Source organism: Accipiter gentilis, chromosome 23 (genome assembly GCF_929443795.1).
Source record: "Accipiter gentilis chromosome 23, bAccGen1.1, whole genome shotgun sequence".
NCBI lineage: Eukaryota > Metazoa > Chordata > Aves > Accipitriformes > Accipitridae > Astur > Astur gentilis.
This window is the reverse complement of record NC_064902.1, coordinates 24,398,559-24,422,420: the sequence shown is the minus strand read 5'-3', so window position 1 is coordinate 24,422,420 and position 23,862 is coordinate 24,398,559. Positions and strand designations below refer to the sequence as shown.

At 40.7% G+C, this 23,862-nt stretch overlaps 1 protein-coding gene across 8 annotated transcripts in view; it reads left to right on the top strand.

Annotated features, from left to right (window-relative positions):
• The first annotated feature begins 995 nt into the window (after positions 1-995).
• Positions 996-23,862, top strand: part of RAD18 (RAD18 E3 ubiquitin protein ligase) — a 63,548-nt gene continuing 40,681 nt past the window's right edge. For all 8 annotated transcript variants that reach the window (XR_007509312.1, XR_007509311.1, XR_007509310.1 and 5 more), the window contains exons 1-7: positions 996-1,105; positions 1,583-1,664; positions 5,048-5,109; positions 6,526-6,596; positions 14,861-15,216; positions 17,362-17,461; positions 20,177-20,361. Coding sequence is in view for 5 of the 8 variants with exons in the window: in XM_049826803.1 (XP_049682760.1) it covers positions 1,046-1,105; positions 1,583-1,664; positions 5,048-5,109; positions 6,526-6,596; positions 14,861-15,216; positions 17,362-17,461; positions 20,177-20,361 (916 nt within the window). In the remaining 3 variants the exon portion in view is untranslated. The remainder of the gene's footprint in view (positions 1,106-1,582; positions 1,665-5,047; positions 5,110-6,525; positions 6,597-14,860; positions 15,217-17,361; positions 17,462-20,176; positions 20,362-23,862) is intronic.

Sequence of the window (23,862 nt, the reverse complement as noted above, 5' to 3'; positions counted from 1 at the left end):
TAGATGTTTTTTAAATTAATATCTCCTGGAAGTTACGGGTGAAGACTCACATCTAGCTTATGGGATCACTCAATGACACACCTCCTTTGTCACCCGAGTAAACAACTTATCACAGTGGTTGAGAATTGCATTGCATCCACAAGCTGCCCATGGGAGTTCAATGAACACAGCAAATGCATACAAATCAGTGCCATTATTTTGGCTGCTTTCACAGAATCATAGAATTGTTTAGGTTGGAAAAGACCTTTAGGATCATCGAGTCCAACTGTCAATCAACTTTGGGGATGTCTGTGTCATGACGTAACTTCCACAGGTGCATTAAAAAGGGGAGAGGAAGGTACTGAAAATGCCTGGTAGAAAATGCATTTGGTGCTGAAAAATTACTTCAGTTAATACTCTTCCACAGGATTTTAAAATTTCCCAAGTGGGTGTTCAACTGAACATCATTAGAAGATACAAGCGGAACGTGTTCTAGCCGTGAGATGAGAAGTTCGTGCTTTCGAGAGGCTTCTCCCAGGCTCCGTACCGGGTTCCTGCCATGCCCGGGGGTGCGGCTGGGCACGTCTCCCTGGGAGCCGCTTCCTGAAGCCGGGCCCCGGGGTTCGATGACCAGCCGACGGCCGTGCTCCTCGTCGGCCTCGCCCCTGGTGCGGGTTTTGCGTCGACACCTTCGTTTTCTGCTGTTCCCTTGGAACACCTGTGTGGAAAGAGGCCCCGGAAGGCCGCTTACTGGGGATGGAGGCTACTGAGGTGAACCAAAACGGGCGTTGCAAAGCAAGCGGCACCGGTGGGAGATGGGCTTGAGGCGCCGGCGGGCTCCGCCGCGGCCCGGCGAGGCGGCCTGCCCCTGGCCCTGGCCCTGGCTCGGCTCTGGCTCGGCCTCGGCCTCTGGCTCTGCCCGAGCCCCGGCCCCGCCACCCGGACTACAGCTCCCGGCAGCCGCAGCGCCGCCGGAAGCGCGGCCGTGGCGGCGCGCAGGGCTCAGCGCGGGGGATTTGGACTGGCTGCCGGGCCGGGCCGGGCGTGAGGCGAGGGTCGGGCCGCCATGGCCCTGGCGCTGCCGGTGCCCGAGCCGCCGTGGCCGGCGAGCCTGTCCTCGCTGAAGGTGCGTGAGGCGCGGCGGGAGGGCGAGCGAGATTGGCGGGCGGGGTGTCAGCGGGGCGGCCGGGGAGCGGCCCGGCCTCAGGCGGAGCCGCGCCGGCACCGCAGCCCGCTCTGCCCTGTGAGGTGCGCGGCTGGCGGGCGGCAGGCCGGCCGGGGGAGGCCCTCCGCGGCTCTCCCCGGCGGCGGGACGAGGGCCCGGCCCGCTCCTCCGGGCCCCGCCGTGCCCCCGCGCGGGGCTGAGCGCCGGCCGTCAGCGGGCCCCGGCCCGGCCCGGCCCGGCCCCGCCGCGGGGCTCCCGGCCGTGAGGGCCCTGAGACTGAATTCCGCCCTCGCCTGGTGCCGGCGATTTGCCTTGACGTGCGCGGTGTGAGAACGTACAGGCACGGACGACGGGGCTGGAAGCGGGCGCTCGCTAGCCTGCCGTTGGCCCAGGATGTCCCCCCGTGAGCTATGCGGTGACCTCGGCTTTCTGTTGCAGGCAGTGGATGACCTGTTGCGGTGTGGGATATGCTTTGATTACTTCAGCATCGCGATGATGATTCCCCAGTGCTCACATAACTGTAAGTATGGCGGTAGGAGCACGATTCCTTCTCGCGCCGCAAGGGCTGTCTGGAAATTCCTTGCTCTTGCGGTGCTCGCCCCATCCTGCTGTCGGCTGTCCTAACTTCATGAGTACTGACTAAATTCATAGAGGTCAACACAGAACTGTTACTTCCTTTTCATTGTAAATCTGTGCCTCCTACCCTGCGTTTAAAGTATTTTATGGAGGGTCAATAATACATCACTGTTGACTGGGTGGCTGCAGTTTAAATTTACTGAAGTTTTAATAAAAATTGCACAGAAACGTCAGTTTTAATAAAAATTGCTCGAGTAGGATCAAAGGTAAATGGGGCACTTGTGGCAAGCCAACAGAGGGGCGGGGAGGTCATTCTTCCCTCTATCCTGTGATTATGTGGAATTTAGAATTAACACATTTCATGTAAACGCACCTTGCCATACATTCTAGGGAGTACAGGGGTGGCTGTGATGGGAGTATGTCTTGGCCCTGTGACTCCATTTAAGTCTGGCTTGTCATTCAGTTGACAGATTAAGGCAGACAGGTAGGGCCGAAGAAGGCGCACTCAAAGACATTTTGAGTGAATGGTTTGGTCTTCATACATCTATCCAGGAAACACAAGACTGGAGAATGACCTTGTGGGCCCTATGGGCTGTCAAAATCCTCTTGCACCTTAGCTAAGTGACAGAAAACTATTGAAAAATGTCCCCAAAAAAGAGTTTTCTCCTTTAGAGTTTCAGAGACAAGTCGTCATTTGACCATTTGTTATTTACTGGCATGTAGAGCAGAGATTACCAATCCTTCATTTCCTTTATAAAACATGTAGCAGTTCTACTTGTGGCTTAGCCAGCAAGGATGTTTGCCTCTGAGGGGCTCTTTTGGATGGAAGCTGTGAAGCAGCCAGCAGCCTTTTCTTATGCAGTTACAGCTGCAACCTTCTGACAGCACAAACACATCGTCTGGATTAATGCACTTAAATGCCACCTATTCCTACAATTCTTCATTTAAGTATCTTTCGTAACATCTTGAGGGCAGAAAAAAAATGCAAAGCTGTATGGCAGAAAGCATTAAGTGTTATGAACTAAAGTTTTCCATGCTGCTCTGTCTGCCTCAGGCTGATATCTGCTGGAACATGGTAGTGAAGCAGTTTACTGAGAGTGAGATTAGGGAGAAGTACATTGCCTTTTCTCACATTAAAATAAATGCTTATAATTGTTTTGTTCAGAAATTATAGTACTTCCTCTTCCTTACATGAAGGAGGACATTGTAGCTTGGCAATGAAATTTAGTTTAGCTTGGCAAAACTATCACCATTGAAAACAGCATATTTATGGTGGGGAGCATTGGAAGTTCTCTACAGTAGCTGGTGTTAGAGCCTGCCTGTGACACAGCTGGGTTCAGAGGCCCTTAACTTTGAAAAGAATCTGTCTACCTTCTTTTTTTAACAGATCACACATTTAATTTCCCCCTGCAAATAGCAGAAAGCCTAAGTTCTCTATAATAAATCAAGATTTCGTGAAGTATTTCCTACTCAGTTGTCTCTGTGTAATCTCTTCAGTCCAGAGATTGCACAATTGCAGCAAAAAGCCCTCTGCCATTAATGAGTAATTATTTGCTTGCAAATTTTTTTTCTGTTCCTCTTTTTCTTAATGATCTATTGCAGGGCTTCTAGACATCTCTATAATCTGTTTGCACCTATAGCACCTATAGCTACTTAAAATTCCTCCTGTGCTCCTTCTTGGCTGACTGGTAGCATCCAGTAGCTCTCTTGACAGCAGGTGTTTAACTTTCACGGTGCTTCAGATTGTATCTTTAGTGACAGAATAGATGTACCATTTGTATTTCTTTCACATAATAATAGCATCTGAAGATGAATGTCTTCTCTAATATGGGCATCTCACCAGGGGCAGAGTGGATTGTGGCCCTGAGATTTCTTACACTTTCAGTCTGAGAGTACAAACACTGTCCATCCATGCTGAGGTAGTGTAAGAGGTTATCACTGCCAGGTCTGCTTCTTGTGGGTATGACCGCTGGCACAGGGGTGTTAAAATGTGCTGCTCTCCTGAGGAACCCCAACGGCTGAAACCAACCAGGGGTTGGTGGCAGGCAGTGGTTGAGCTCTGCATTCTGTTGCCTCTGCCATCAGGGTGCTGCCCTCCAGCAAGGGATGGAGCTGGTGCTGGGAGCAGCCGCTGGAAGAGGAGGTGAGTGGGGTAGAAGGGGCTGGGAACAGAATTGTGAGCCTGTTGTCTTCTCTGCCTGGGCCCATAGACAGCCGTAGGCACAAACTTTAAGATTAAGAGCTTAATTGTCCTTGAACATACTTCAGCTACCCTGGCTATGAGCAGCGATGGCTGCAAACATACGTCAGTCCCATTGCTTACTAAAGGTGACTGGGTGTCGGATGTTGGCAGGCTAGATCTGTAAGTTGATTCATGTTCATTCAGTTAATTTTTCTTTTTTTAATGTCTTCCTTCCCCCCATATCACATCTTACTATATAATGTAATTTTTGAGTATTTAGATGGATTTGCAGTTTTAAGTGTGGAATTAGTGCATGAATGCTCCTGCTGCTTTTCAGACTCCTTCACAGAGTCTTTGAAATATATCTGCTTAGGTAGCTGTTGCTAAATGTGCTAAGTGCTGAGGCTCTGACCAATAATGATCTAGTAAGTGAGCATCTGTTTTGCTGGAGAGTGATGAAACTTTTTGTATCTTGAAGTGGTTATGAAAGCTTATAGATAAGTAGAGAAAGTAGAATAAATTCAGGAATATACTGCGACAAAATGAAGCTTATGGCATATTTCACCAAAGACACTACCATCCTGTGATGGTGGTATGACTTGCTTTTCCTGGGAAACATTTAAGCCATCTGTCAGTTAGTGTTCCAGCACTGTTTCCCATCCTCTTTAACCTTTTCCCTCAACAACAGGATGGTATTGTTTTGGAAAAGGGAAGAAACACCTGGGAAAAAGGGGGGTTAGAGAGTTTGTCTGGGGCTATGCAGGAATATGAAAGTGATCCAACATCAGTCATGTCAAAAAAAAAAAAAAAAAAAAGCAGTGGTGGGGGCATGAGCAGTGCAAACACTGCTTTTTTAGTGGTGGTAGCAGACTAAGGTTTTCTTGTCTTGTGTTAAAGAAACAAAAGTAAACATCTGCTTTTGACAGAGGGACCGAGATTAAATGATGAAAGATGCTTTCATAAAATACAGATATTTTTTTTTTGCTACAATTATAATTTAATACTATGGAAAAATGGTGTATTTTCAATATTGGTGTTTTGTGGAATAGTTTGCATATATTTACAAAAAGGAAATTTACTAGTAAGGATGTTGAACTGCATTTGGAAGAATGCCTGTTTAAAAATGACCTACTTCCTTTTTCCAGATTGTTCCCTTTGTATACGCAAGTTTTTGTCCTACAAAACTCAGTGTCCAACATGCTGTGTGGTAAGTGGTTTTTTTTTTTCCCTCAGCTTGTTTTTTGTTTTATTTTTTTGTTGCATCTCAGGACCTTTTCCCTTTGGACTATGCTAAATAATTAATTCTAGTCATATATTACCACCTTTCCTTTTGGTGAGCAGCTCTTTGGGCAAAGTGTGGTGCTCTTACAACTGGAATTCTCCTGGTACAGAGCTCCTCTTCTGTCAGCATAGGCAGAAGTAGATGGAGCATCAAACCTGGGTTTTGGCTCAGAGCTGTGTATGCAATCTGTTGTGAAACATTTAAGATTGCCTCCTAATTTGTTAAAATAGACCATCATTTAAAATATGAGTGCTGAAATTTAAGCACTTAAATTTTATGTGATTGAGTGGCATCACTTCATCTTTCAAGGAGCCTTTAGAAGTGTCCGCAGACCACCTAGTCCTAGAACTCACTGACCGTACCATGTAGCCTTTTTGGGGATAAGAGGACTATGTTATGTGCCAGGGAGAGGAGCCGTTTGCCATGAGAATTAGGTTAAATGTAAAAAGCATTACAGGCAGGTTAGGCCTGCTCTGCAGGTGGGTGATTATTAAGGTCTGACTTGAAGGCCTTTTTTGATTAAAGAACACAGAATGTAATTTATTCTAGGCCTTCATCTAACTTTTTATTTTAAGCCAATTGGGCTTTATTGAACTCTTAAAAATGGTAGGCTGCCTAAAAACAATGAATGGCACTTCAGGAATATTGGCAAAATAGAAGTAATTTTCTTCTGTTTTTCTAAAGCATGAACCAGACTAGACTTTTCAAGACTGGAAAACAGATCTATTTGTAGCTTTGCCAGTTTTTAAACATTCAAACAAGTGCAGACTACTTGATGGAGTACATTTTACTACTGCCTTCTTAAAAATCACAGGTATTGGCATGAGCAGGACTAATAAAAGCTTTGTAAAAAAGAAGAGCAGAGAGAGGCAGCCAGAGAGATGAAAATCAGAAATTGTTTAAAAAGTATCAGTTGAATGCACAAAGCCATCTTGTAATTCATATTTTCATTCCATAATCAGAAGATTAACATTTCCCTTCATCAGTTTTCATGCCTTGTTCCTTAAGGTTCTTATTGCATTCTTGGGGTCCTTGGTTTGGTTTTCAAAATAATTAGAACCTGGCTACAATAAAGTATTGTTGGAGACTGGGTACACTGGGGTTTGCTGCTTTAGCTTTATGCTTCAGTTTTATCTATTACCTATTATTTCCCAGACTTACAATTCTAAGGCAGTTATTTTAGTTTGCAACTTCATTCACATAGCAATTTTACTGGGGGGTAGTTGAGGCATTGATCCAAGAAACAAATTATTGATCACTTGAACATTTTCTGGGTACTTGTTGTTTTCACTGCATGTGAATGTTTTTTTTTCCCCTTCTCTTTCTTTCTTTTTTTAATAGGCAGTCTCGGAATCTGACCTGAAAAATAACCGGACATTAGATGAACTAGTAAAGAGCTTTAATTCTGCAAGGTATACTCTAATTTTATGAATACTCTCTCTGGTTTGGCAGTTGGAAAGGCAGGTGTGACTTACTTTGCGTGACCAGGCTTTGAGTCCTTGTAGAGGAGCAGAGCAAGAAGTGTGAGGACTGAGTGAAAAAATTGTGGTGTCACAGAAATGTTGTCAGCCATGAATGGTAACACTTTTGGAAAAATCGCACAGTTTTCTGGCTGAATGTTACTACTGTCCACTCACGTGATGTGTTGGGGTTGTGTAAGCTTAATTTGGTTTTGCTTCTGGTTAGCTGCTGTTTAAGTTACAGTCTCTTCCAACATGTAGAAAGTCAAGGAGATGTGCCAGGATTCTACGGGGAAAATAATGGTAATAAGGCTTTTCTTCTAAGATCCTTCCTGTGTGTGCAGGGGAAATTCTGAACAGAAGGATTTTGTCTGGTGGTAATGGTCAACTTGCAAGCAAATTCTCTTGGTGAAGTCATTGGATGGGAAAAATGCAGGTATTGAGGGACTCCAAATGTGAGTGTTCCTGGATGAGAGAAGTAATGGAGTATTGTGTTTTCACCTGGATTTCTTATCTTCTTTTCTGGTTTTAATTCATTTTTTATCTCCTCATCCCTTTGAAAAACAGGAACAACAGAATAAGCATGACTTGGTAAATGCTTACCACTAGATATATGAGATTTCCTGTATTACCTCTGTGTTGTCTTTTGATTAGAAGCAGCTCAATGATTTGCTAGGTATTTTGCAGGTATTCCTGTGTCAATGGGAGACAAATACACTATCATCTTTTTCTCTGAAATGAACTTGGAGCTTGAAGTCAATGAGATTCTTGGCTTTGTAAGTGATAGGGAGCATAGTTCGGTTTATGGCTTGCTTTTTTGACAGACTTTCTCTGTGATGAAGTTCTAGTCTTCTGTATGACCACTATTAGATTGAATTGATTTTATTTGAAGAATTGAAATTCTACAGTTCCATTATTTTAGCTTGAACTCTGTCCTTGGTGTTTCCTAGTGATAAATGGATTACTATTTTTTTTTTCTTTTTGTAATGTCTAATTTTGTAGGGAACAAGTAGTGCTGACTTGGATCCATTATGATATTGAATCTTAAAAGTTAATTTTTTTTGACTGCTTTAATGGATCAGTATAAATCTTACCAGTCAAAGTAGTTTAATAATCTTTGTGACTTGGAGTTCAATCAATTTCACAACATAAAGTTAAATCAATAAGACAAAAGCTGTAGTGTCCTGTTCTGCACTAGGTGGGGGGTGAGGTGGGAGAGAGCCAGTGCAGGCTTCTTGCTGGATCTTGGTAAGAAAGGCCCAACGAGAAGTGGCTTACTAAGATAACTGCTTTAATAAGGCAGAGTAATAAGGGGAATATAGATAGCAAGTAAATCTTGTGTCACTTCAGGTGCTGGGCACCCTGTGTTTGTGCCTCTTTCAGCCTGGGATTGCATTTACTTTGAAGATGGTCCTGAGTTTGAGGGGAATGCTACTTGCCTGGAGAGTGTTATGTGATACAAGTATCACTAAATCATAAGAGCATTGTTGGTTTCTGCCCTGGCGATACTGGTACAGGACCAATCTTCTGTCTGTCCTCCCCTACTCCTTCCCCAAGTTTCCTTTTGGTCCTCCCCAAAACAAATCCAAAGTCTAGGGGTTGATTTTTGAAATGTGCTAAGCTCTTCAAGTCCATCCTGACTTGACTTTGAGCCTCAGGTAGTTTAGCATTTATGAAAATTAGGCCTTAAATCTTTTCAGTATTTCACAAAATGCAAACACATTTCTGAAGTCAGGCCTGTAGGGAAAGAAAATGTTAATGTTGGTAGTACTTAGCAAAGTAAAAGCTGTGCTCCAAGGTCAGTGTGTGCATGGAATGGAAATCATTCTAAATAAACCTGAGTGCTGATCCCATTTATACTTTTGCTAAACATTTAGCCTGTGCACACGTGTTTGCAGAATTAGAGCCTTCGTGATCATTTCTGCTCAGTGAGCATTGTCTTGGGAGTCCTGCTTCCTCCCTGTAAAGTGGTGGACTCTGATGTTTCCCAGCAAAAGTGAAGATGTGTCGTTCATTATGGCCCATTAATGTTATAGTCTGTGTGAAAGGGTAGAGGAGCAGTTTTGAATAGTCTTTGATAGGTCTGAATTCACGTTGCCCTGCCCTTGTGTTCAAGTGCACATGAAGATCCTAAGCAGCGAGGGAGTTAAGGGAGTGCATTGCTCTGATCAGTTATGCCCATAGGCTACTGCCAGGGTGAGAGCAACCTTTGCTCAGCTTTATCTCTGCTGCCTGTGCTGTGCTTTGCAGGCAGAATTCATCACTCTGACCAGGTCGGGAGGGCAAGACGGGGAGTACGATTTGTGCCATCTTTCCTTTATGAACAATGTTTTTATCAGTTGCAATGAGGCCAGTGTCTTCAAAAATAATAAGTGTTAAGTTTTGGGGTTATTTTGGAATTAATTTCATTGTCCTCTCATAAAGAGATTATTTTGATTAAAAATTGTCAGTTTCTGCATCACCTTGTTAGAAAATTTAGCAACAGAAATTAGTTATACTTGCATAAGTACAAAATTATTCCTTACTGAAAACTATCTGTTTTCATGCATACATTTTTACTTTCAAGTTTATATCTTAGTTTCCTTATCAGGGTTACCTGACAGCTAGTGAGTCAGAGGAATAAACACATCTACTCTGGGTGCTCAAGAGAGCAGGTACTGTCATTTCTAATATGCTGATTGAACTTCCAGGAAGACTGGAGAAGGAATTTTAAGGAGAGAAATTGTCCTTTAGTACAGTTAGGACTGTCCTATGTGAGTTGTTCCTAGGAAGATTCACAACTCCATCTGTTCCCCAGAATTTATTTAGGTGGAAGCACTACATTCACACCTACTCTCTCTACTTCATAGCTGCTTCAGCAAGGCAGAAGTAAGCAGACCATAAAATGGGAACCAGGATCTTGATGGAGGAGGACAATGAAATTTTTTTTGTGGGTCTTGCAGATCTGAAGAAAAAAATTTCACAAGGTGTTTGTACTGTTATTAAAGCATGCCTGGCAGAGAGAGCATGCTGTGTACAGCGTATTAAGATGACCATCCATTTTTAGTTAAACTAAAAGAAGTGTAACTTTCTGTCCTAACCCAAGGCAGCGATTAAAGAGGATGGCTCTCAGAGAGGGATTTGGGTAGTGGTTATAACAGTGCATGTTAGGACTTCCTAACATCTTGTTGATTCACTTTTCAGCCTTCAAAGGGTGCTGCTTGTGCTCTTAAACTGAGGTTTGTCGGCTGTAATGCATTTACTCTTTTTGTGCCAGGAAGGTAAAATTGTATCTGCTATAACCTTTCAGAACTGATAGTAGTCTGTTAAATTCTTAATGGTATAATAGATAATGTTGAAAACTGCATACAAAATGCAGAGCTTTTTGAAAATTGTGTTGTACTGAGGTTTACCAGTACAATCAGTTTCTAAGTGAGCGGGACAGTCTGGTGATGGGTAGGATGTGGACTTCTCCATCAACTGCACGCTTTCTCTCGACTGCTGTCTGTGTCTGAATGATGGATAAATCTTCCACCCTAGTCATGCTTGTCTGAATCACTCCTGTAACAACTATCAGAATTTCTGTGAATAAGGAGAAATTGAGTAATTTGCTCTGGCATTGAGGGAGTAGAGTGGCAGTTGATAAAGGTACTGTCAGAGAGCCCATGGCTGTGCAAAGAGTGCCTGCAGCGCTCTGGCTCTTCCATCCCTGGGGTGCCTGGGTTTGGGGGTGCCCGGGTTTGGGGTGCCCGTCTGGCGGGACCACTAGATGTCATCACACAGCCAGTGAAGCTGCTCAGCAGGCCCAAAATACCACATTCTGGGAAGAGCCAGTCTGGGACTTTTCGCTTCTCTTTTGAATTTAGTACTAGCATTTTCTGTATTTTCCCACCAAAAAAAAAAAAAGGCACACAGAGATTTCATGTGTGTTTTGGCAAACAAGTTTTCATATTCTCGTCCTAGTGTTCTTTCCATTAATTCTGTGCCAAGATCAGATCCCTTTGGAAAGTCTATTTGTAAGTCTTTATCCTTCAACACGAGGAAAAACTCTGTATGATTATTTGTAGACCAGTGGTGTAATTAAAGCAACCTTTATTATCAAATTATTGTTAGGATAGATTTTGGGTTTTGTATTGTTTTTTCATTTTCTCTCTTTGTTTTATACCAGATCGTATTTTATTGAGACACCTGTTATTAGAGAACCTGAAATTTCTGTTCGGAAGATTTCTCTATTCTGGCTGCCTTCATGCAAATATTAACAACTTGCATTTGACGTGAGATGGTCTTCTATCTGGGTAATCTGTCCCGTCAGCTCTGGAGCAACTCTCCTGAGTTCAGAAGTCTATCCTTATGTACAGGACACATTGCAAAAATGCCGAGCTTTGCACTCTGAGGCTTTTGCTCTGTGTCTGCTGCCTGCTTCTGCTGGCCACAGAGCTGCTTTCCTCCCTCCAGGCTTTATCAGAATTGGTCAACTGCCCCTTGCTTGGGTTTGCAGTCTGTTCGGGTCCAGGCCCACCTCCAAACATGTGTTTTGGCCTGGTAGCCTTCCTGAGGGACAGATAAGACTACTGAAGTCTGCTTCAGAGAATTTGGGGTACTATAAGCTGTACTGTTGTGATAATTCCTGAGAAAGAAATGTTAAGAAAAAGATACATGAATCAGACTTGAGTCTGCTGAAAAGATAAACTGATGTGAAGTTTGAATTTTAAGAGTGTTCTCAGCTAGTGTGAACACACTGGGAAATATGTTTTAGCTAGTGAATGCATGTTGTGGAAAAATAAACAGATGTAATTGGTGGTTACAAATAGTAGAATGTGTTACTTTGACAAGAGGAAGAGCTCTCAAAAGCAATAGAAAATACACTGAAAAGATGAGGGAGATCAGTTGTGTTCTCTAGATGAAGACAATGAATATAGGCAACTGGCTAATTGTTCAGATATTTTTGCCTTTTGGGGCTGTATTGTTCTTTATGAGAATACTAAACTGATATGATGCTAAATGATTGTACTTATGGATCTGTTTTATGTTATCTGAGCCATGCAGAATTTAGCTTGCTGTAGCATAGGATGCTGGGCTTTTGTGTAAAAATAGTTGCTTAACAGCCAAAAGAACAGTATGATAAGACTATGTGTTGACTTCGATTAGCTACTTTAATGGTAGGCTGCCTGTATGAAAACCTGGGGGAGTCTGAAGAAATAGACATTTTTTTCATAATCAAAAGATAAATTCCTTGTTCAAAAAGGGGAAAAAATGTCAAAAAAAAAAAAAAAAAGAGCACATCTTTGGTAGAACACCCAGCTGCATCCTTTTGAGGATTAAACTTTGCCTAAATGTATTAGGAATAAAAGGCAACTAATTTGTTTGCTTTTGAACCTGATTATAGAATGTAACCATCTGTGATGTGACAAGTCTTCTGAGGCTGTAATTTGTTACCTTTAAGTTGAAGAATACTGTGCGTTTATCTGCAGTAAAATGAGATACTTTGTCCACCAATTATTGCTGCTAATGGCCGTGGTAAGCAGCGATATGCTGTCAGACCTTTCTGATACTTCTGTATGGAAATGTACCCCTTGTGAACAGCAAATGTGAAGCAGGAGTGGGACAGAGCTGTGTGAAGGCACTCTGTTTATGTTCCCATTAACTTGCTCCTGGATTCCCCGTGAAGCTGATCCTATGCCAACAGTAGCTAGACCACTCTGTGTCTGTGTCAGCCGGGGAATTAACCTTAAAAACTTCCAGTCCATATCTAGGCATGAGCAGACAGAAAAGCATAGTTTTGCTGCCACACTTAATTGTGCTTGTTTGCACTGCAGAATGTCAGTCTTAGGACAGATGTGAATTCCCACTGACAGATGTGGTCATTACATCCAGTAATCCAGGAAATTTAAACTCCAAATCCAGCTTCTGAATCTGACTTGAACATAACCACTGCAGAGTGTTTGGGGTGCTGAACTTATCTTAAACCAGTATAATTGTGGGGTTACCTTGTGACTTACATGAACTTGTTTTTAAAGGATATATGTACAGACAGGTCTTAACCTGTTGTTCTTCTTAGACATGAAAAATCTTTACCTTAAAAGACTGAAAAGTTTTCTAAGTAGTTACCCAATACTGAAACGTCTTCAGCTGTAAAATCTGAGAGCATAGGTGCATTTCTGATGGGCCTTGTGTCTTCACGAAAGTGCTGTAAGAAATAGTTTTATGGCAGTGCACATTCTGTAGGTACATCACCCACAGTCCCCTCTTTTTTTTTTCCTTTTCTTTTTTAAATTTTTTTCTTTACAGAAAAGGAATAGCAATCCAAATTATTTCAACTGTTACTTATTCTTCCTGAGTTAAAAACTTTGCAAGTTGAGTAACCACAGCTGTTCAACTTTCACAGTCTTTGTCACCTCAGGTGCAATGAATTGTGTCACAATCAAGTCTGTAGAGCCGTGACATTTAAATAAAGAGCATGCATTTGCTGAGCAATGGCAGTAGTAAAAATCCTAGTGCCTTTCTGTGTAGAGTCTCTTAGACTCCTCAGCATCCTCAAAAGCTATCCCTATTCCTGTACCTCCCTCTTGTGTTATCCTGCTACAAAGGGAAGGGAAGGTATTCCCTACCCCACTTAGGAAGTGGGGACAGAGTATCTCATAGAGGTGAACCCATCTCCTCTATTCATTGTTAGAGAAATGCTGCCTTTCCTTTAAGATTTTCCATTTTTTGTAAGCTGTCCCAGTTTGTCAGAGCCTGTAGATGGTAACATTTTTTTTGCAGTTGCCTTTTTTTTGGGTAGGACTTCTGGCAATGCAGCAGGCTGGGGCTTGGCAGGTGGTGGTTGTGAGAATGGCAGCAGGTCAGGGAGAAAGCTGATGAGCACCTGGGCAGCTGTGCAGGCTTTGCACTCTTGGAGAGCTCAGCAAGTGAATGGTGTGCAGGTTGAAGGGATGATGGAGCAGTGAATTGAAGGTGAAGAGATTAATGACCGCTTGTGTACTTCTGCTGGCTGTTTTTGGCTGGATGATACCAACTTCATCGTGACCCTCAGGATGCAGAGGACTCTTATCAAAGTAGTAGTGGATAAGAGTGGGATGTGTGGTTTGTCCATCGTTGATGTTAGCTGGGAAAGCCTTTCCTCTACCTGTGATGATACAGGAGTGAAAGTGAACCACAAATTATGTGGACAGGCTAGACAGCTGCATTTCTATGCCATCTCCCTGCCAAGAATGTAGTCTCTGGTTTAATTTATCTTAGATTGAGCTGTGTAAAATACACAGTAAAATAAAGAGGATTCTGCAAAAAGCCCTGGGACAGGGGTAGGAAAAACCCCCATGTCTTTAAGGTCTTATGCAACTGCCTGAGTAGGACAACTGTGACTTTGTATTACCTTGAAGCTAAAAGTACTAATGAGACAGACAGGAGAATGAGCCTTCTGCTGCTACTGTGTTCCTGCCAATAAAATACAAGTAATTTCTTTGAAAAGAGACTTCTGTTTAACTCATGTCTTGACATTTGCTAGCCCTGAGGAGGGTAGGGAGTACAAGTGGGGGGTAAAGCATGTGTAGATCTGTGGTAAGTATTCTGGTGGGCTGAGTGGGCTGTTCTTGAGGGTGGTTATGTTTTCCCCTTATTTTATATGAGAAAAGAATGGAGGGTTTGCGCTCTTTGGCTGATCATCGATGAAACGTGTCCAAAATAGTTTGGGTTACCAGATGCTAAATCTCAAGACCTGGCAAGCATGCAGGGGGTGTGGGCAGCTGGGTGGGCAATAAGCAGCTGTGCTAAGGAGACCCACAGTAAGGAGGGACGGAAGGAATATGGCAATGATTTCTCCTAAGCTCTTTGGTTTCAGGAGCCTCTGTCACAAGCTATGTGACACAGTGCTTGAAGTACCCTGACTTGAAAATGATCATCTACCATCTTCAAGTAAGGGGGAAAGCTTTTTGTTCTTTACTGTGTTTTGTGTGATTTTTGAGAGGCATTTTATTACATTTGCAAAATGTAATTTATTTTATTTAAAAGTCAGGAAGATAACTCTTAGATTTTGTAGAGTGTGGTGAGGCTCAGCTGATGTGTTTCTGCTCCTGGTTTATGTGGGCTAGCTAATTGCCAAGTCCTGCGTGGGAGCAAGGCCAAGAGGGAGGAAAGAATGGAGGAAGAGCTCCATCTGTTTTCGTTCTGATTTCTTCTCAAAGAAAAAGCTAACACTGTCCAATGTAGCTAACTGCATGTTGTCTTCTGGATGCTTCTAGAAAACAGCTGTTCCAGTTGGTCTTGGATACTCCACTGATTTCATCTCCATTGGCCTGTAGCAGGCGTTCAGCTGGCAAAAGCCACGTTAGGAGTCCTGTTTCTTGGCCAGTTGTAAAAGAAGAGGTGCCAGTGGTCGACAGTTTCTTGAGAAAGGAAGAAGACTGCACCTCGACAAGTGCAGATGGCCTGGCAGGAACAGATCAGAAGATTTTCAAAACTGAGGAACATCATAACCTTTACAGCAGTTCTGCAGAGGTTGATGGTAAAGACAATGAAGTGGGATCACAAGAGAGTCCTGAGTGCACCAAAAGTCATGAAAAGCCTTCTACATCTGTGGTAAAAGTAGTCAAGAAAGGTGAGATGCTTACTTTTTGGTTTTGTCTTGATCTCTTCCCCAAGTCCATGGTTGAGGTTGGCCGTATGTGTAAGAGTACCTTCCGTACGTGGCATTCATCTCATTTCTCTGCGTTGTTCTGATCTGCATTGGCATGTTCAGATGCTTCCTGTTTAACTGGACTATGCTTCATTCAGATTACTGCTTATGTGGCACAGCTTTGCTGCAAGCATATTCTTGATGAGGAAGCTTGGGCTGATGCCAAGTAATTAAATGGAGTTCAACTCTTACAGATTCCTTTGCTTTGAGTAACAACTCTAAAAAACAATAGTTGCACAACAGACTTACTCAGTAAAAAATGAAGTAATTTTCTCTTCTCCTTCCCCTTAATGACTAGACAAACAACATTGATGTTCATTCTGCTCTGCTATCCTTAAGTACCCAGAAGCAAGGTATTTTATAATGTGTTTGTTATTTGAGGGATGTATCCACAATCAAAATGATCGTGGCTTCGGTTTTGTTAATATTCCTATTCATACACTTTCCAGAAGAAAGTAATCTGCTTTATTCTTCTGTAACTCTACAGTGTTTAGATTAATTTATTTTGAAGCATGAAAATGCCCATTTATACTAATAAACTACAATAAAATGAGAGAATACTTTGGTTTTGACATGATGGCAGTCATCCTATTGACCCAATTAAAAAGCCTAAATTAAAATAAAAGACTATGTAGGAGTACAACACTGATTCTTATTAGTTCATATTTATATGTTCTTTTGTTTAACAATTTATTCAACTGGAACTCTGAAGTTCATATTTATTCATTAGCTGGGTAAATACTGCTTAAAGATGTAATACAGCCAGAAAAGTAGCCCTATGAAAAGGGCATCAACTCAGCCAGAAGTTAAGTTTCCTAGTTTTATGTATCAGACTTGCTTGCGTTAGTAATTTAAAACTCATTGAAATTTTACTGTTCATTTATTCTTGAGCAATTGAAATTTTCCCTTGCTTACCATTTTATGACCTTATTAAATCCTTGAGCATGCATTCCATTGAAATTATTTCCACAAATGCAAAGTAGTCAGTCAAACAGTATAAATGAAAGACTTGAAATGAGCCAATGCTGAAGTGGTCTTAGTAAGTATTATTTGTTCCTGTGTTAAGAATTTAAATGTTAATTTCAAATACAATAATACACTGCTCAGAACTATTGTGTTATGTTACTGTCCCAACTTTTTATTTTTTTTCCTTTGACTAGAATATGATGTCATGGGAGTCGGGAATTGCAAAGCAATGTTACCAGATAACTCAATTCCCACAACATTTCACAGTGTTTTGCATAGGTTGCTTTTTGTTTTGTATTTTAGATTAACACCAACTTCCTTCATACTAATACAGACGATGTCAGTTAAAGGATCTTTTTCTCATACTGTTCATTTAAACTTAGCCTTTTGTTTTTGACATAATGTGATTGCTAAAGATGAATATTTTAAGTCTGTGTTTTTTGAGTGTCTTTACAGGTAATGTTGTTAGGTGGTTCTTGAAAATATGATGCAAGAAGAATTCTGAGTTGGGTGGGACTATGCTATAGGGCGTTTGTGAGCCTCTGAGCCCAAGTCACAGAATCTAGTTATCTCTACCAAGAAATGAGTATGAGGCATGGTTGGATGATAGGATTCCTGTGAGGCTGAGTTAACTCATGTGTTGACAGCCCTGTTGAGAGCCATAGATTGGGACATTATGTTAATATGAATAAAGTTTGTGCTATACTGTTTTATAAAAATGAAGCAGCTTCCTTTATTTAGGAGTGAAATACTGCAAAAGTGAAAAACACTAGCGTGGAAATATGCTTAAGTTTATATTATCCCCTACGTTTCCATGTAGTATGTGTGTTACTCTAGATTTTTATTAAGAGATTTCATTCCATCTGACTGCAGGGAAGATGAGAGGTATTCTGATATTACACAGAGAGGGAATACATGCTCTGGAATGAAAATGAGAGCTGAAAATGAAGATTCTGGATAGACATGCTAGATCTTTTTTAAAAAAAGAAATTTGGATTTCTGGATTTTCATTTTCTTCAATCAACAATTAGTTTTTCAGATTAAAGCATTTGTTCCTTGCATAATATACACACTAGTAAATTCTTTCTTCCTTGCTTTCAGTGGATTGTCCTGTTTGTCAGGTTGCTATTCCAGAGCAATATATAAACAAACATCTGGATAGCTGCTTGACAAGAGAAGAGAAGAAGGACTGCCTCAGAAGGTAAGAAACAACCTTAATAACTTTCATATTCATGTAGCCATTTTTCTGCACTGCTGAAATAAGAAATATTAGTTGATGGGTTATAATACAGTGGATTGTGTTTTTTTTCTTGGTTACCTGCCCTGTAGATCACCCTAAAATCACTGTATAAATATGATAGTGGTGATTTTCCCCTCTCAAGAAGGTATGTATATAACTTTCTGACTTTTAGTGGCAAGAAAACACTGGACAATGTTTTAAAGAATTCAACACAGGGAGTAAAACTTAGGCTGTACGTTATTCTCATCATGTTTCTGCTTGCTAGCATTAAAATTCTGTTTAGATAACACTTATTCCCATTTTTCACTTCGTGAATGAGTTGCTTCCCTCAATTCAGATGGGCCAAAAGACAATTGCTTCACTAGCTGTCAAGTTAAAAAATAAAAATTGCACCTTACTCTGCTCACTGTGGTTCTTTTCAAGTTGCCCCAGTCAAGGTTGTTTCTTTAAGATCTCAATTTCCATGAGATTAATGCATGCCTTTGACTTTTTTGCCTCCGCCCTAGAATTTGTCACGGTCGCCACATTCACATCAGAAGTGTAGATTTCAGTTTGTTTTACTTACTAGCATAAATTTAGGCCATTATTATTTCTAACTGCTCAGAGTTAAGAACTGTGAGGGACATTTACTGCATGCGGTTTTACTTGCATGCTTGTATTTCTAATTCCTCTGAACCTTGAATTAGAAAGTAATTTTATGTTAAAGCTCTTATTTTGCCCAGTCATGCTTAGAATGCAATCTGTAAGCTAAAGGACTTTGAAGATGAATAAATGGTAAATTAATATTGAAATCTGATGTTACATTTTAATTTTCATTTGGGATGTTTTTAGTGTTTTCTCTGTTCTTAATGAATGGAAATAAAAGCCAGATCTTTCTCTGGTGTCAAGCCCATGTCCCTGACAGAATTCAAAATTTTGCTTATTTTATCTAGACTGCTTGGATCTTAAGAAAGTGTCATACAAGATACTTGTCCTTAGGGACTGGCTATTGTGTGTTAAATGCTGGCTTTTTGGCAATGTATTTGTTTTATGGCAGTGTTGTTCGGGTTTCAGTAACAGCGTATCTGTAGTTCTTCTCTGAGGAATTTTAGCTCTGTTTATTCTCAAATTAGGAGCACATGGCATGCTATGTTAAGTTAAGCAGTATTTCAGCGGAAGTGATAATTTAGTCCCCCAAACCTGCACCGGAGTAATTACAACAGGTAAGTCTATGTTCACAAAGAACACTGCATTTCTCAAGGATGGGGAAAAAACCCCACCAATATTAAGATTCAAACCTGTTGTGAATTGTTTTCACGTAGCTGTCTGCTCCCAAAGCAGTCGTCACTCGTCTAGGTCATGCTGCTGGTGAATTATAATACATACAAAGCTTTTTAAGGACTTTCAAAAGATTTAATTATTCAATGAATTTTTTTATATTTCCAAAAAGAATCTGAAAAAAGTCTTTTCTGAAGAGTGTATTGTGGTAACGTGTCTTTTTTTTTTGCTAGCTATTCTACAGGGGCTATATGAGAGTACATGAATTAATGACAATTTTTGCGTGAGCTTTTTCTTTTCCTTTGAAATTTATTTTCAATTTGGTAAGTTGAAAGTGCTGAGCACAGGTTTCAAATAAGTCTCATGCTTTTGCAATGGAAAGCTGTTAACTTCTCTGTAATTCAGAGCAGTGCAGCTGAACTTTAATTTGCTGCAGGAAGAAAAGCGTCTAACTAAATGCTGTCCTTTGGTAACTAATAAATTATTTTATTTGTAGAAGATGAGTGAGGCAGTAGATGGATTTTGTTGGCTAGTTTGAGAGTATTTCACCAGGAGGTATAGTAGGAAAGACTGAGCTAATTTGTGCAGAAAGAAACTGTTCTGCTAATTCTAGATGACAAAAGTTGTAGCAGGACTTGAATTTTCTATGGCAGTTTCCTGTAATTAAGATGTTTTCCGTAGCTATGCCAGGAACGTTGAGTTCTTCTGACATAAGGCAGTGTGAAGGAGTGAATTTTGGTTTTAGATGTTACTTGTCTGAGACCATTATTAATTCTCTTTAATGTCACTTTCTGTATTGCCAAACTACCCTTCTGTTAGATGGGAACTACAGATTTGCTTTCAGGTACATGACTATCTTTCTCGAAGTCATTTTCTCAGAAAGTTGAAAAATCTCCTAATTCACATTTTGGCTTGCAGTTGTAATGCTTTTAAAATTTCACCAACTGATTCAGGCAAGACATGGACAGTACTTGGGTGGAAAACTGGTTTCAGGAATCTGAATTCAGTATCCTTCCTTTTGAATTCAGAGTGAATGTAAGGCTAATGAAGATGAACAATACTGTGTTTGCTGATGTGCTTCTGAAGCCTTTGCTGTAGATACTAAAAACTGAGCTGCAGTACTTATTACATGAGTAGTGTTTGCATCATTTCCTAAAGAAAATCAAACTAGACCTACTGCTTTTTGCACATTTGAAATTTTCTTTGTGGTAGACGGAAAAAGTGTTCTGGCTTCCTAGAGCTATTGCTGTTGCATCTGTGATACACTGTGTAATTGGTTGTGTGTCTGTCATAGCTGAAATAATTCTTGCAGGTATTTCTTACCCAGAGTGGGTGAAATACCCTGTAAAAATGTAAGTCAGTATTTTGATTTTCATAGGAGTATTAATTAAAAAAAGTTTGTTTCCTTTCCTTTTGCAGTTCTGCTCACAAAAGGAAGCCTATATCTAAAGTTGTTTACAACTTGCTCTCTGATCGTGATTTGAAGAAGAAACTAAAGGAACATGGTCTGTCAACCCATGGGACCCGACAACAGCTTATTAAAAGACACCAAGAATTTGTGCACATGTATAATGCTCAATGTGATTCTCTAAATCCCAAATCAGGTAAATTAGAAATTATAGGGAAGTTGTTACCATCACAAACTATTTGTATGCATTGCTCCTTCTCTTAGTTCTCAGGGTAGGAATAAGGCTGGTTTGAATATCTGGGAAAACTGGAGCTGGAAGAATTTATCTTGTATAAATCAAAATCAATGCAAAAAAAAGGAAATTCAATGAAAACCAGAAGTGTGTTGCTATAATCTGGAAGTATCTAGCAAGATGTAAATTGGTGTTGAAATTCTTTGAGACTTCCTGGTTTACTAACCCTGTTCTGAAAAATGTTGTGTTTTTATTGACTTTGTATTTTAATGAGTGCCTCCAAATTAGACTCTGAGGCTTTTAGTCAAAAAATTGCCTGAGGTTCTTAGGGTAAGAATAAGTAAGAAGTAAGTGAATAGATTATTAATTCATCTTTTGTTCTGAATTTGTTCTCTTCCTCCTATACACTGAGACTTCTATATTGTTATTCGATTTAATTTCAAAATTAGATTTATTTTTGGAGATGATAGGTAAGAGTAGAATGAGTTAATAAGAAAGTGGTAATCTTTTGCTGGAATTTATATCAATGTAGGTGTTTGGCAGCAATTTTATACAATTAAACTCAAGACTACCCCATACAGCTGTTTAATGCTATATATAAGGAGATTGTGTTTTAGTATCTAATGTGAGTGCAATATAAACTTCCTTTAAATAGCAGTCTGTTGTTTGCATGTGCTCAGGCTTAATGCTTGGAAAATGCCAGCGCTGGAGTAGGGATGATGAGATCTGAATAACGTATTTGTGCTGCCTGGTTTTGTAGGCAGTGTGGTAGTTTTTTAAATTTTGAATAGCATGTGTGAGCTAGAGGGAGAATTGTCCCACCTCATCTTGTTATATCCTCTTTTATACAAGGTGAAAATGTGCGTCTTTTTAAAAAAGATGTGTCATTTGGTACCTTTCAATTCAGTTCTGCAAGTGATATAAGTAACAGCACAAATACACTGGTGTGTGTGGGTGAGAGATAGACATCAGATTTATAGTTATATTATTTTCTATTTGATTGGAAGCTCATGGCAAACATTCTTTTTAAAGAAATTTCTAACAGGATCATGGTATGATATTACTCTCCTGGGAGCTGTGCAGCTGTTAGTGTCCTGGAAATGCTCATATAGCTGGTATTACATGTTCTGCACTGGTTTGACGATGTAGCTTGCTGTCTGCTAGGTCTGTAGAACAGTGCAGTCCTGCTGCTGGCGAAAGCTGGTCTTGGTTACTTCAAAGGTAGAGAGATGAGAAATACTGTTCCTCACCCTCAGCTTGATCTCTTTAATTTTCATGTTTACGGAGACACTTAACTCCTGAAGCACAAGTTCACCACTTCTTCCAGAAGTTGTAAACAATTCTGAATGTTTTTTGTGTGTATTGAAGGGCTTGGAAACTATTTGGACCAGATAAATTTTTGGTCTCGCTGGCAGTGGGACTGTCGGGAACTGAATGAGCGAGCAGTGCAGGCAGGGCAGGGCAGTGAGCTGGGAGCTGAGGAGATGCTCGTGCACAGTTGGGTCCAGCGTCGCTGTGAATGAGATAGCATACGACCGCAGGTGCGCAGCTAAACTTTACATTTGCTATTTGTTGCATATCTATAACAGGAATAATTTGGGGCCACGGGTGAGAATTACCCTTTGAGAAGGCTGCCAAATTTGAACACAGTAAAACCCACTTAATTTGCTGGTTATCATTTAACAAATTTGACAGTATAGGGGAGTATTTATTTCAAGTGAATATTAAAAGCTTATATGTTGGCTCCACGCACATGTGGTTTTGTATGTGATCAGATGGTCAGAAATGCTGAATATCCACAACTTCTACGGTGGCATTTCAGAAATAAAGTATGTTTTTGGTGTTCATCTCCTTTATTAAACAGGCAGAACCACCAGATGCAGTGCTTTTTGAAAAATAAAGTCAGTCACTGAGGACTATAAATATGAATTTAGCATCCAAACTTTAGGCTTGAAATCTTGATGTCACTTGCCAGCTCTTGGCTTGGATTATGGGAGCAAGTGTATTAGAAAAGTGAGTTTGCAACCAACACTATTTGTTTTTTCATTTTGCTCCTTTAACCATATTAAGAACTGACTAAGAAGGTTAAGTGCCTAAGTGATTTAGGTACCAAGTGCCACTGCTTAGTTTGTGCCTGAGCACTTTGGAAAATAAACATAAACGCTTTCAAAAATTGTTTTCTAGGACTTCAGAAAGTCTCTGGGATGAGAACCATCACACAGAGTTAAGACTGTGTTTGACTTCAGCAGTGATATCAGTTTAGGGAGTTTGTTGTTTAAGTCTGAGAGAACAGCTCTTGTATCAGAATTTCATTCATGCTGTGATTTATGTTAATCTCGGAAATTTAGTTAAACACTCTCAAAGTCCCTCTCCGAGTTCCCCCAGCAGCAGGAGTAGACGTAAAGCTGCTGTAGGTCGTGGAGGTACGCTGTTGTCTGATGGCTAAACAGGAGCAGTAAAGTGAGGAGTGGGCTGGTCGGGTGCTGCAGCAGCTTGGGGTGAGGGGAAAGGAAGGGTCACGGGGTTGGGAACGCACTGCTGCTGTTACACCACAGCAAGGTCGGCGTGGGAAGTGGATGCTGGTTCGAGTGGAGCCTCATGTCTGCTCAAAGTGTGCTAGAATTGATGCTGTGCAGAACAGGCACTCTGTTAGTCCTTTAACATGCTGGCAGGTACTCAGCTCTTGGGGCAGTTCTTCACTTGATGCTGGTGATGAAGTAGCACCGAGTCTCTGTGTTTTTCCTCCAAGCTTGCCCTAAATAATGCAAAACTTCTACTGAGTTCTGGCTCAGTACCTATTTATAAAGGGTGAATTATTAAACTCACACTTAAGATGCAGACAGGCATTTTCAGTGGTAGCAGTGAACTTAAGGTCACTATATAATACAAATAGCTGAGCTTCTGAGGAAGCATAGGTGCCAAATTCCTGGATTTTGCTTAAACCAGTTTTGAACAGGTTTTATTGCTTCACAGCTTAATAAGCTTTTGTTCTCTGGCTACTTTACTGTCTAGTGAAAGTGTTTGTTTTAATAAATTAATATTTATGAACATTTTAATATTATATTTATTGTTAATTATGAATATTACCAATATATTAATATTGAGCTTAATATATATTAATAAAAATTAATAAGTACCCTAGTAGCTCTGTGAAAATGATTGGGTGTAGAAATAGATTTGTGAAAGTGAATGTCAGAATAAACCGTGCAGGGTCCTGCATAGCTGTAGTTTTAGTTAAAATGTTAACAAACAGAATTATGTCTGTTTATATCCTTTTGAGGTGTCTGACTTAATCATGAGAGTAGGTTGTAATTCACCTTTGGACTATGGGTTTTTGGACATAAGCCTGCAGACAGTTTTGTGTTGCCTTGGGAGGTAGTCCTTGGAGGTAAAAATAAGATAAACAGTAGATGTCATTATTTTATCTTCCACTGAAAGATACATTATCAAATGGAAACTCTTTTT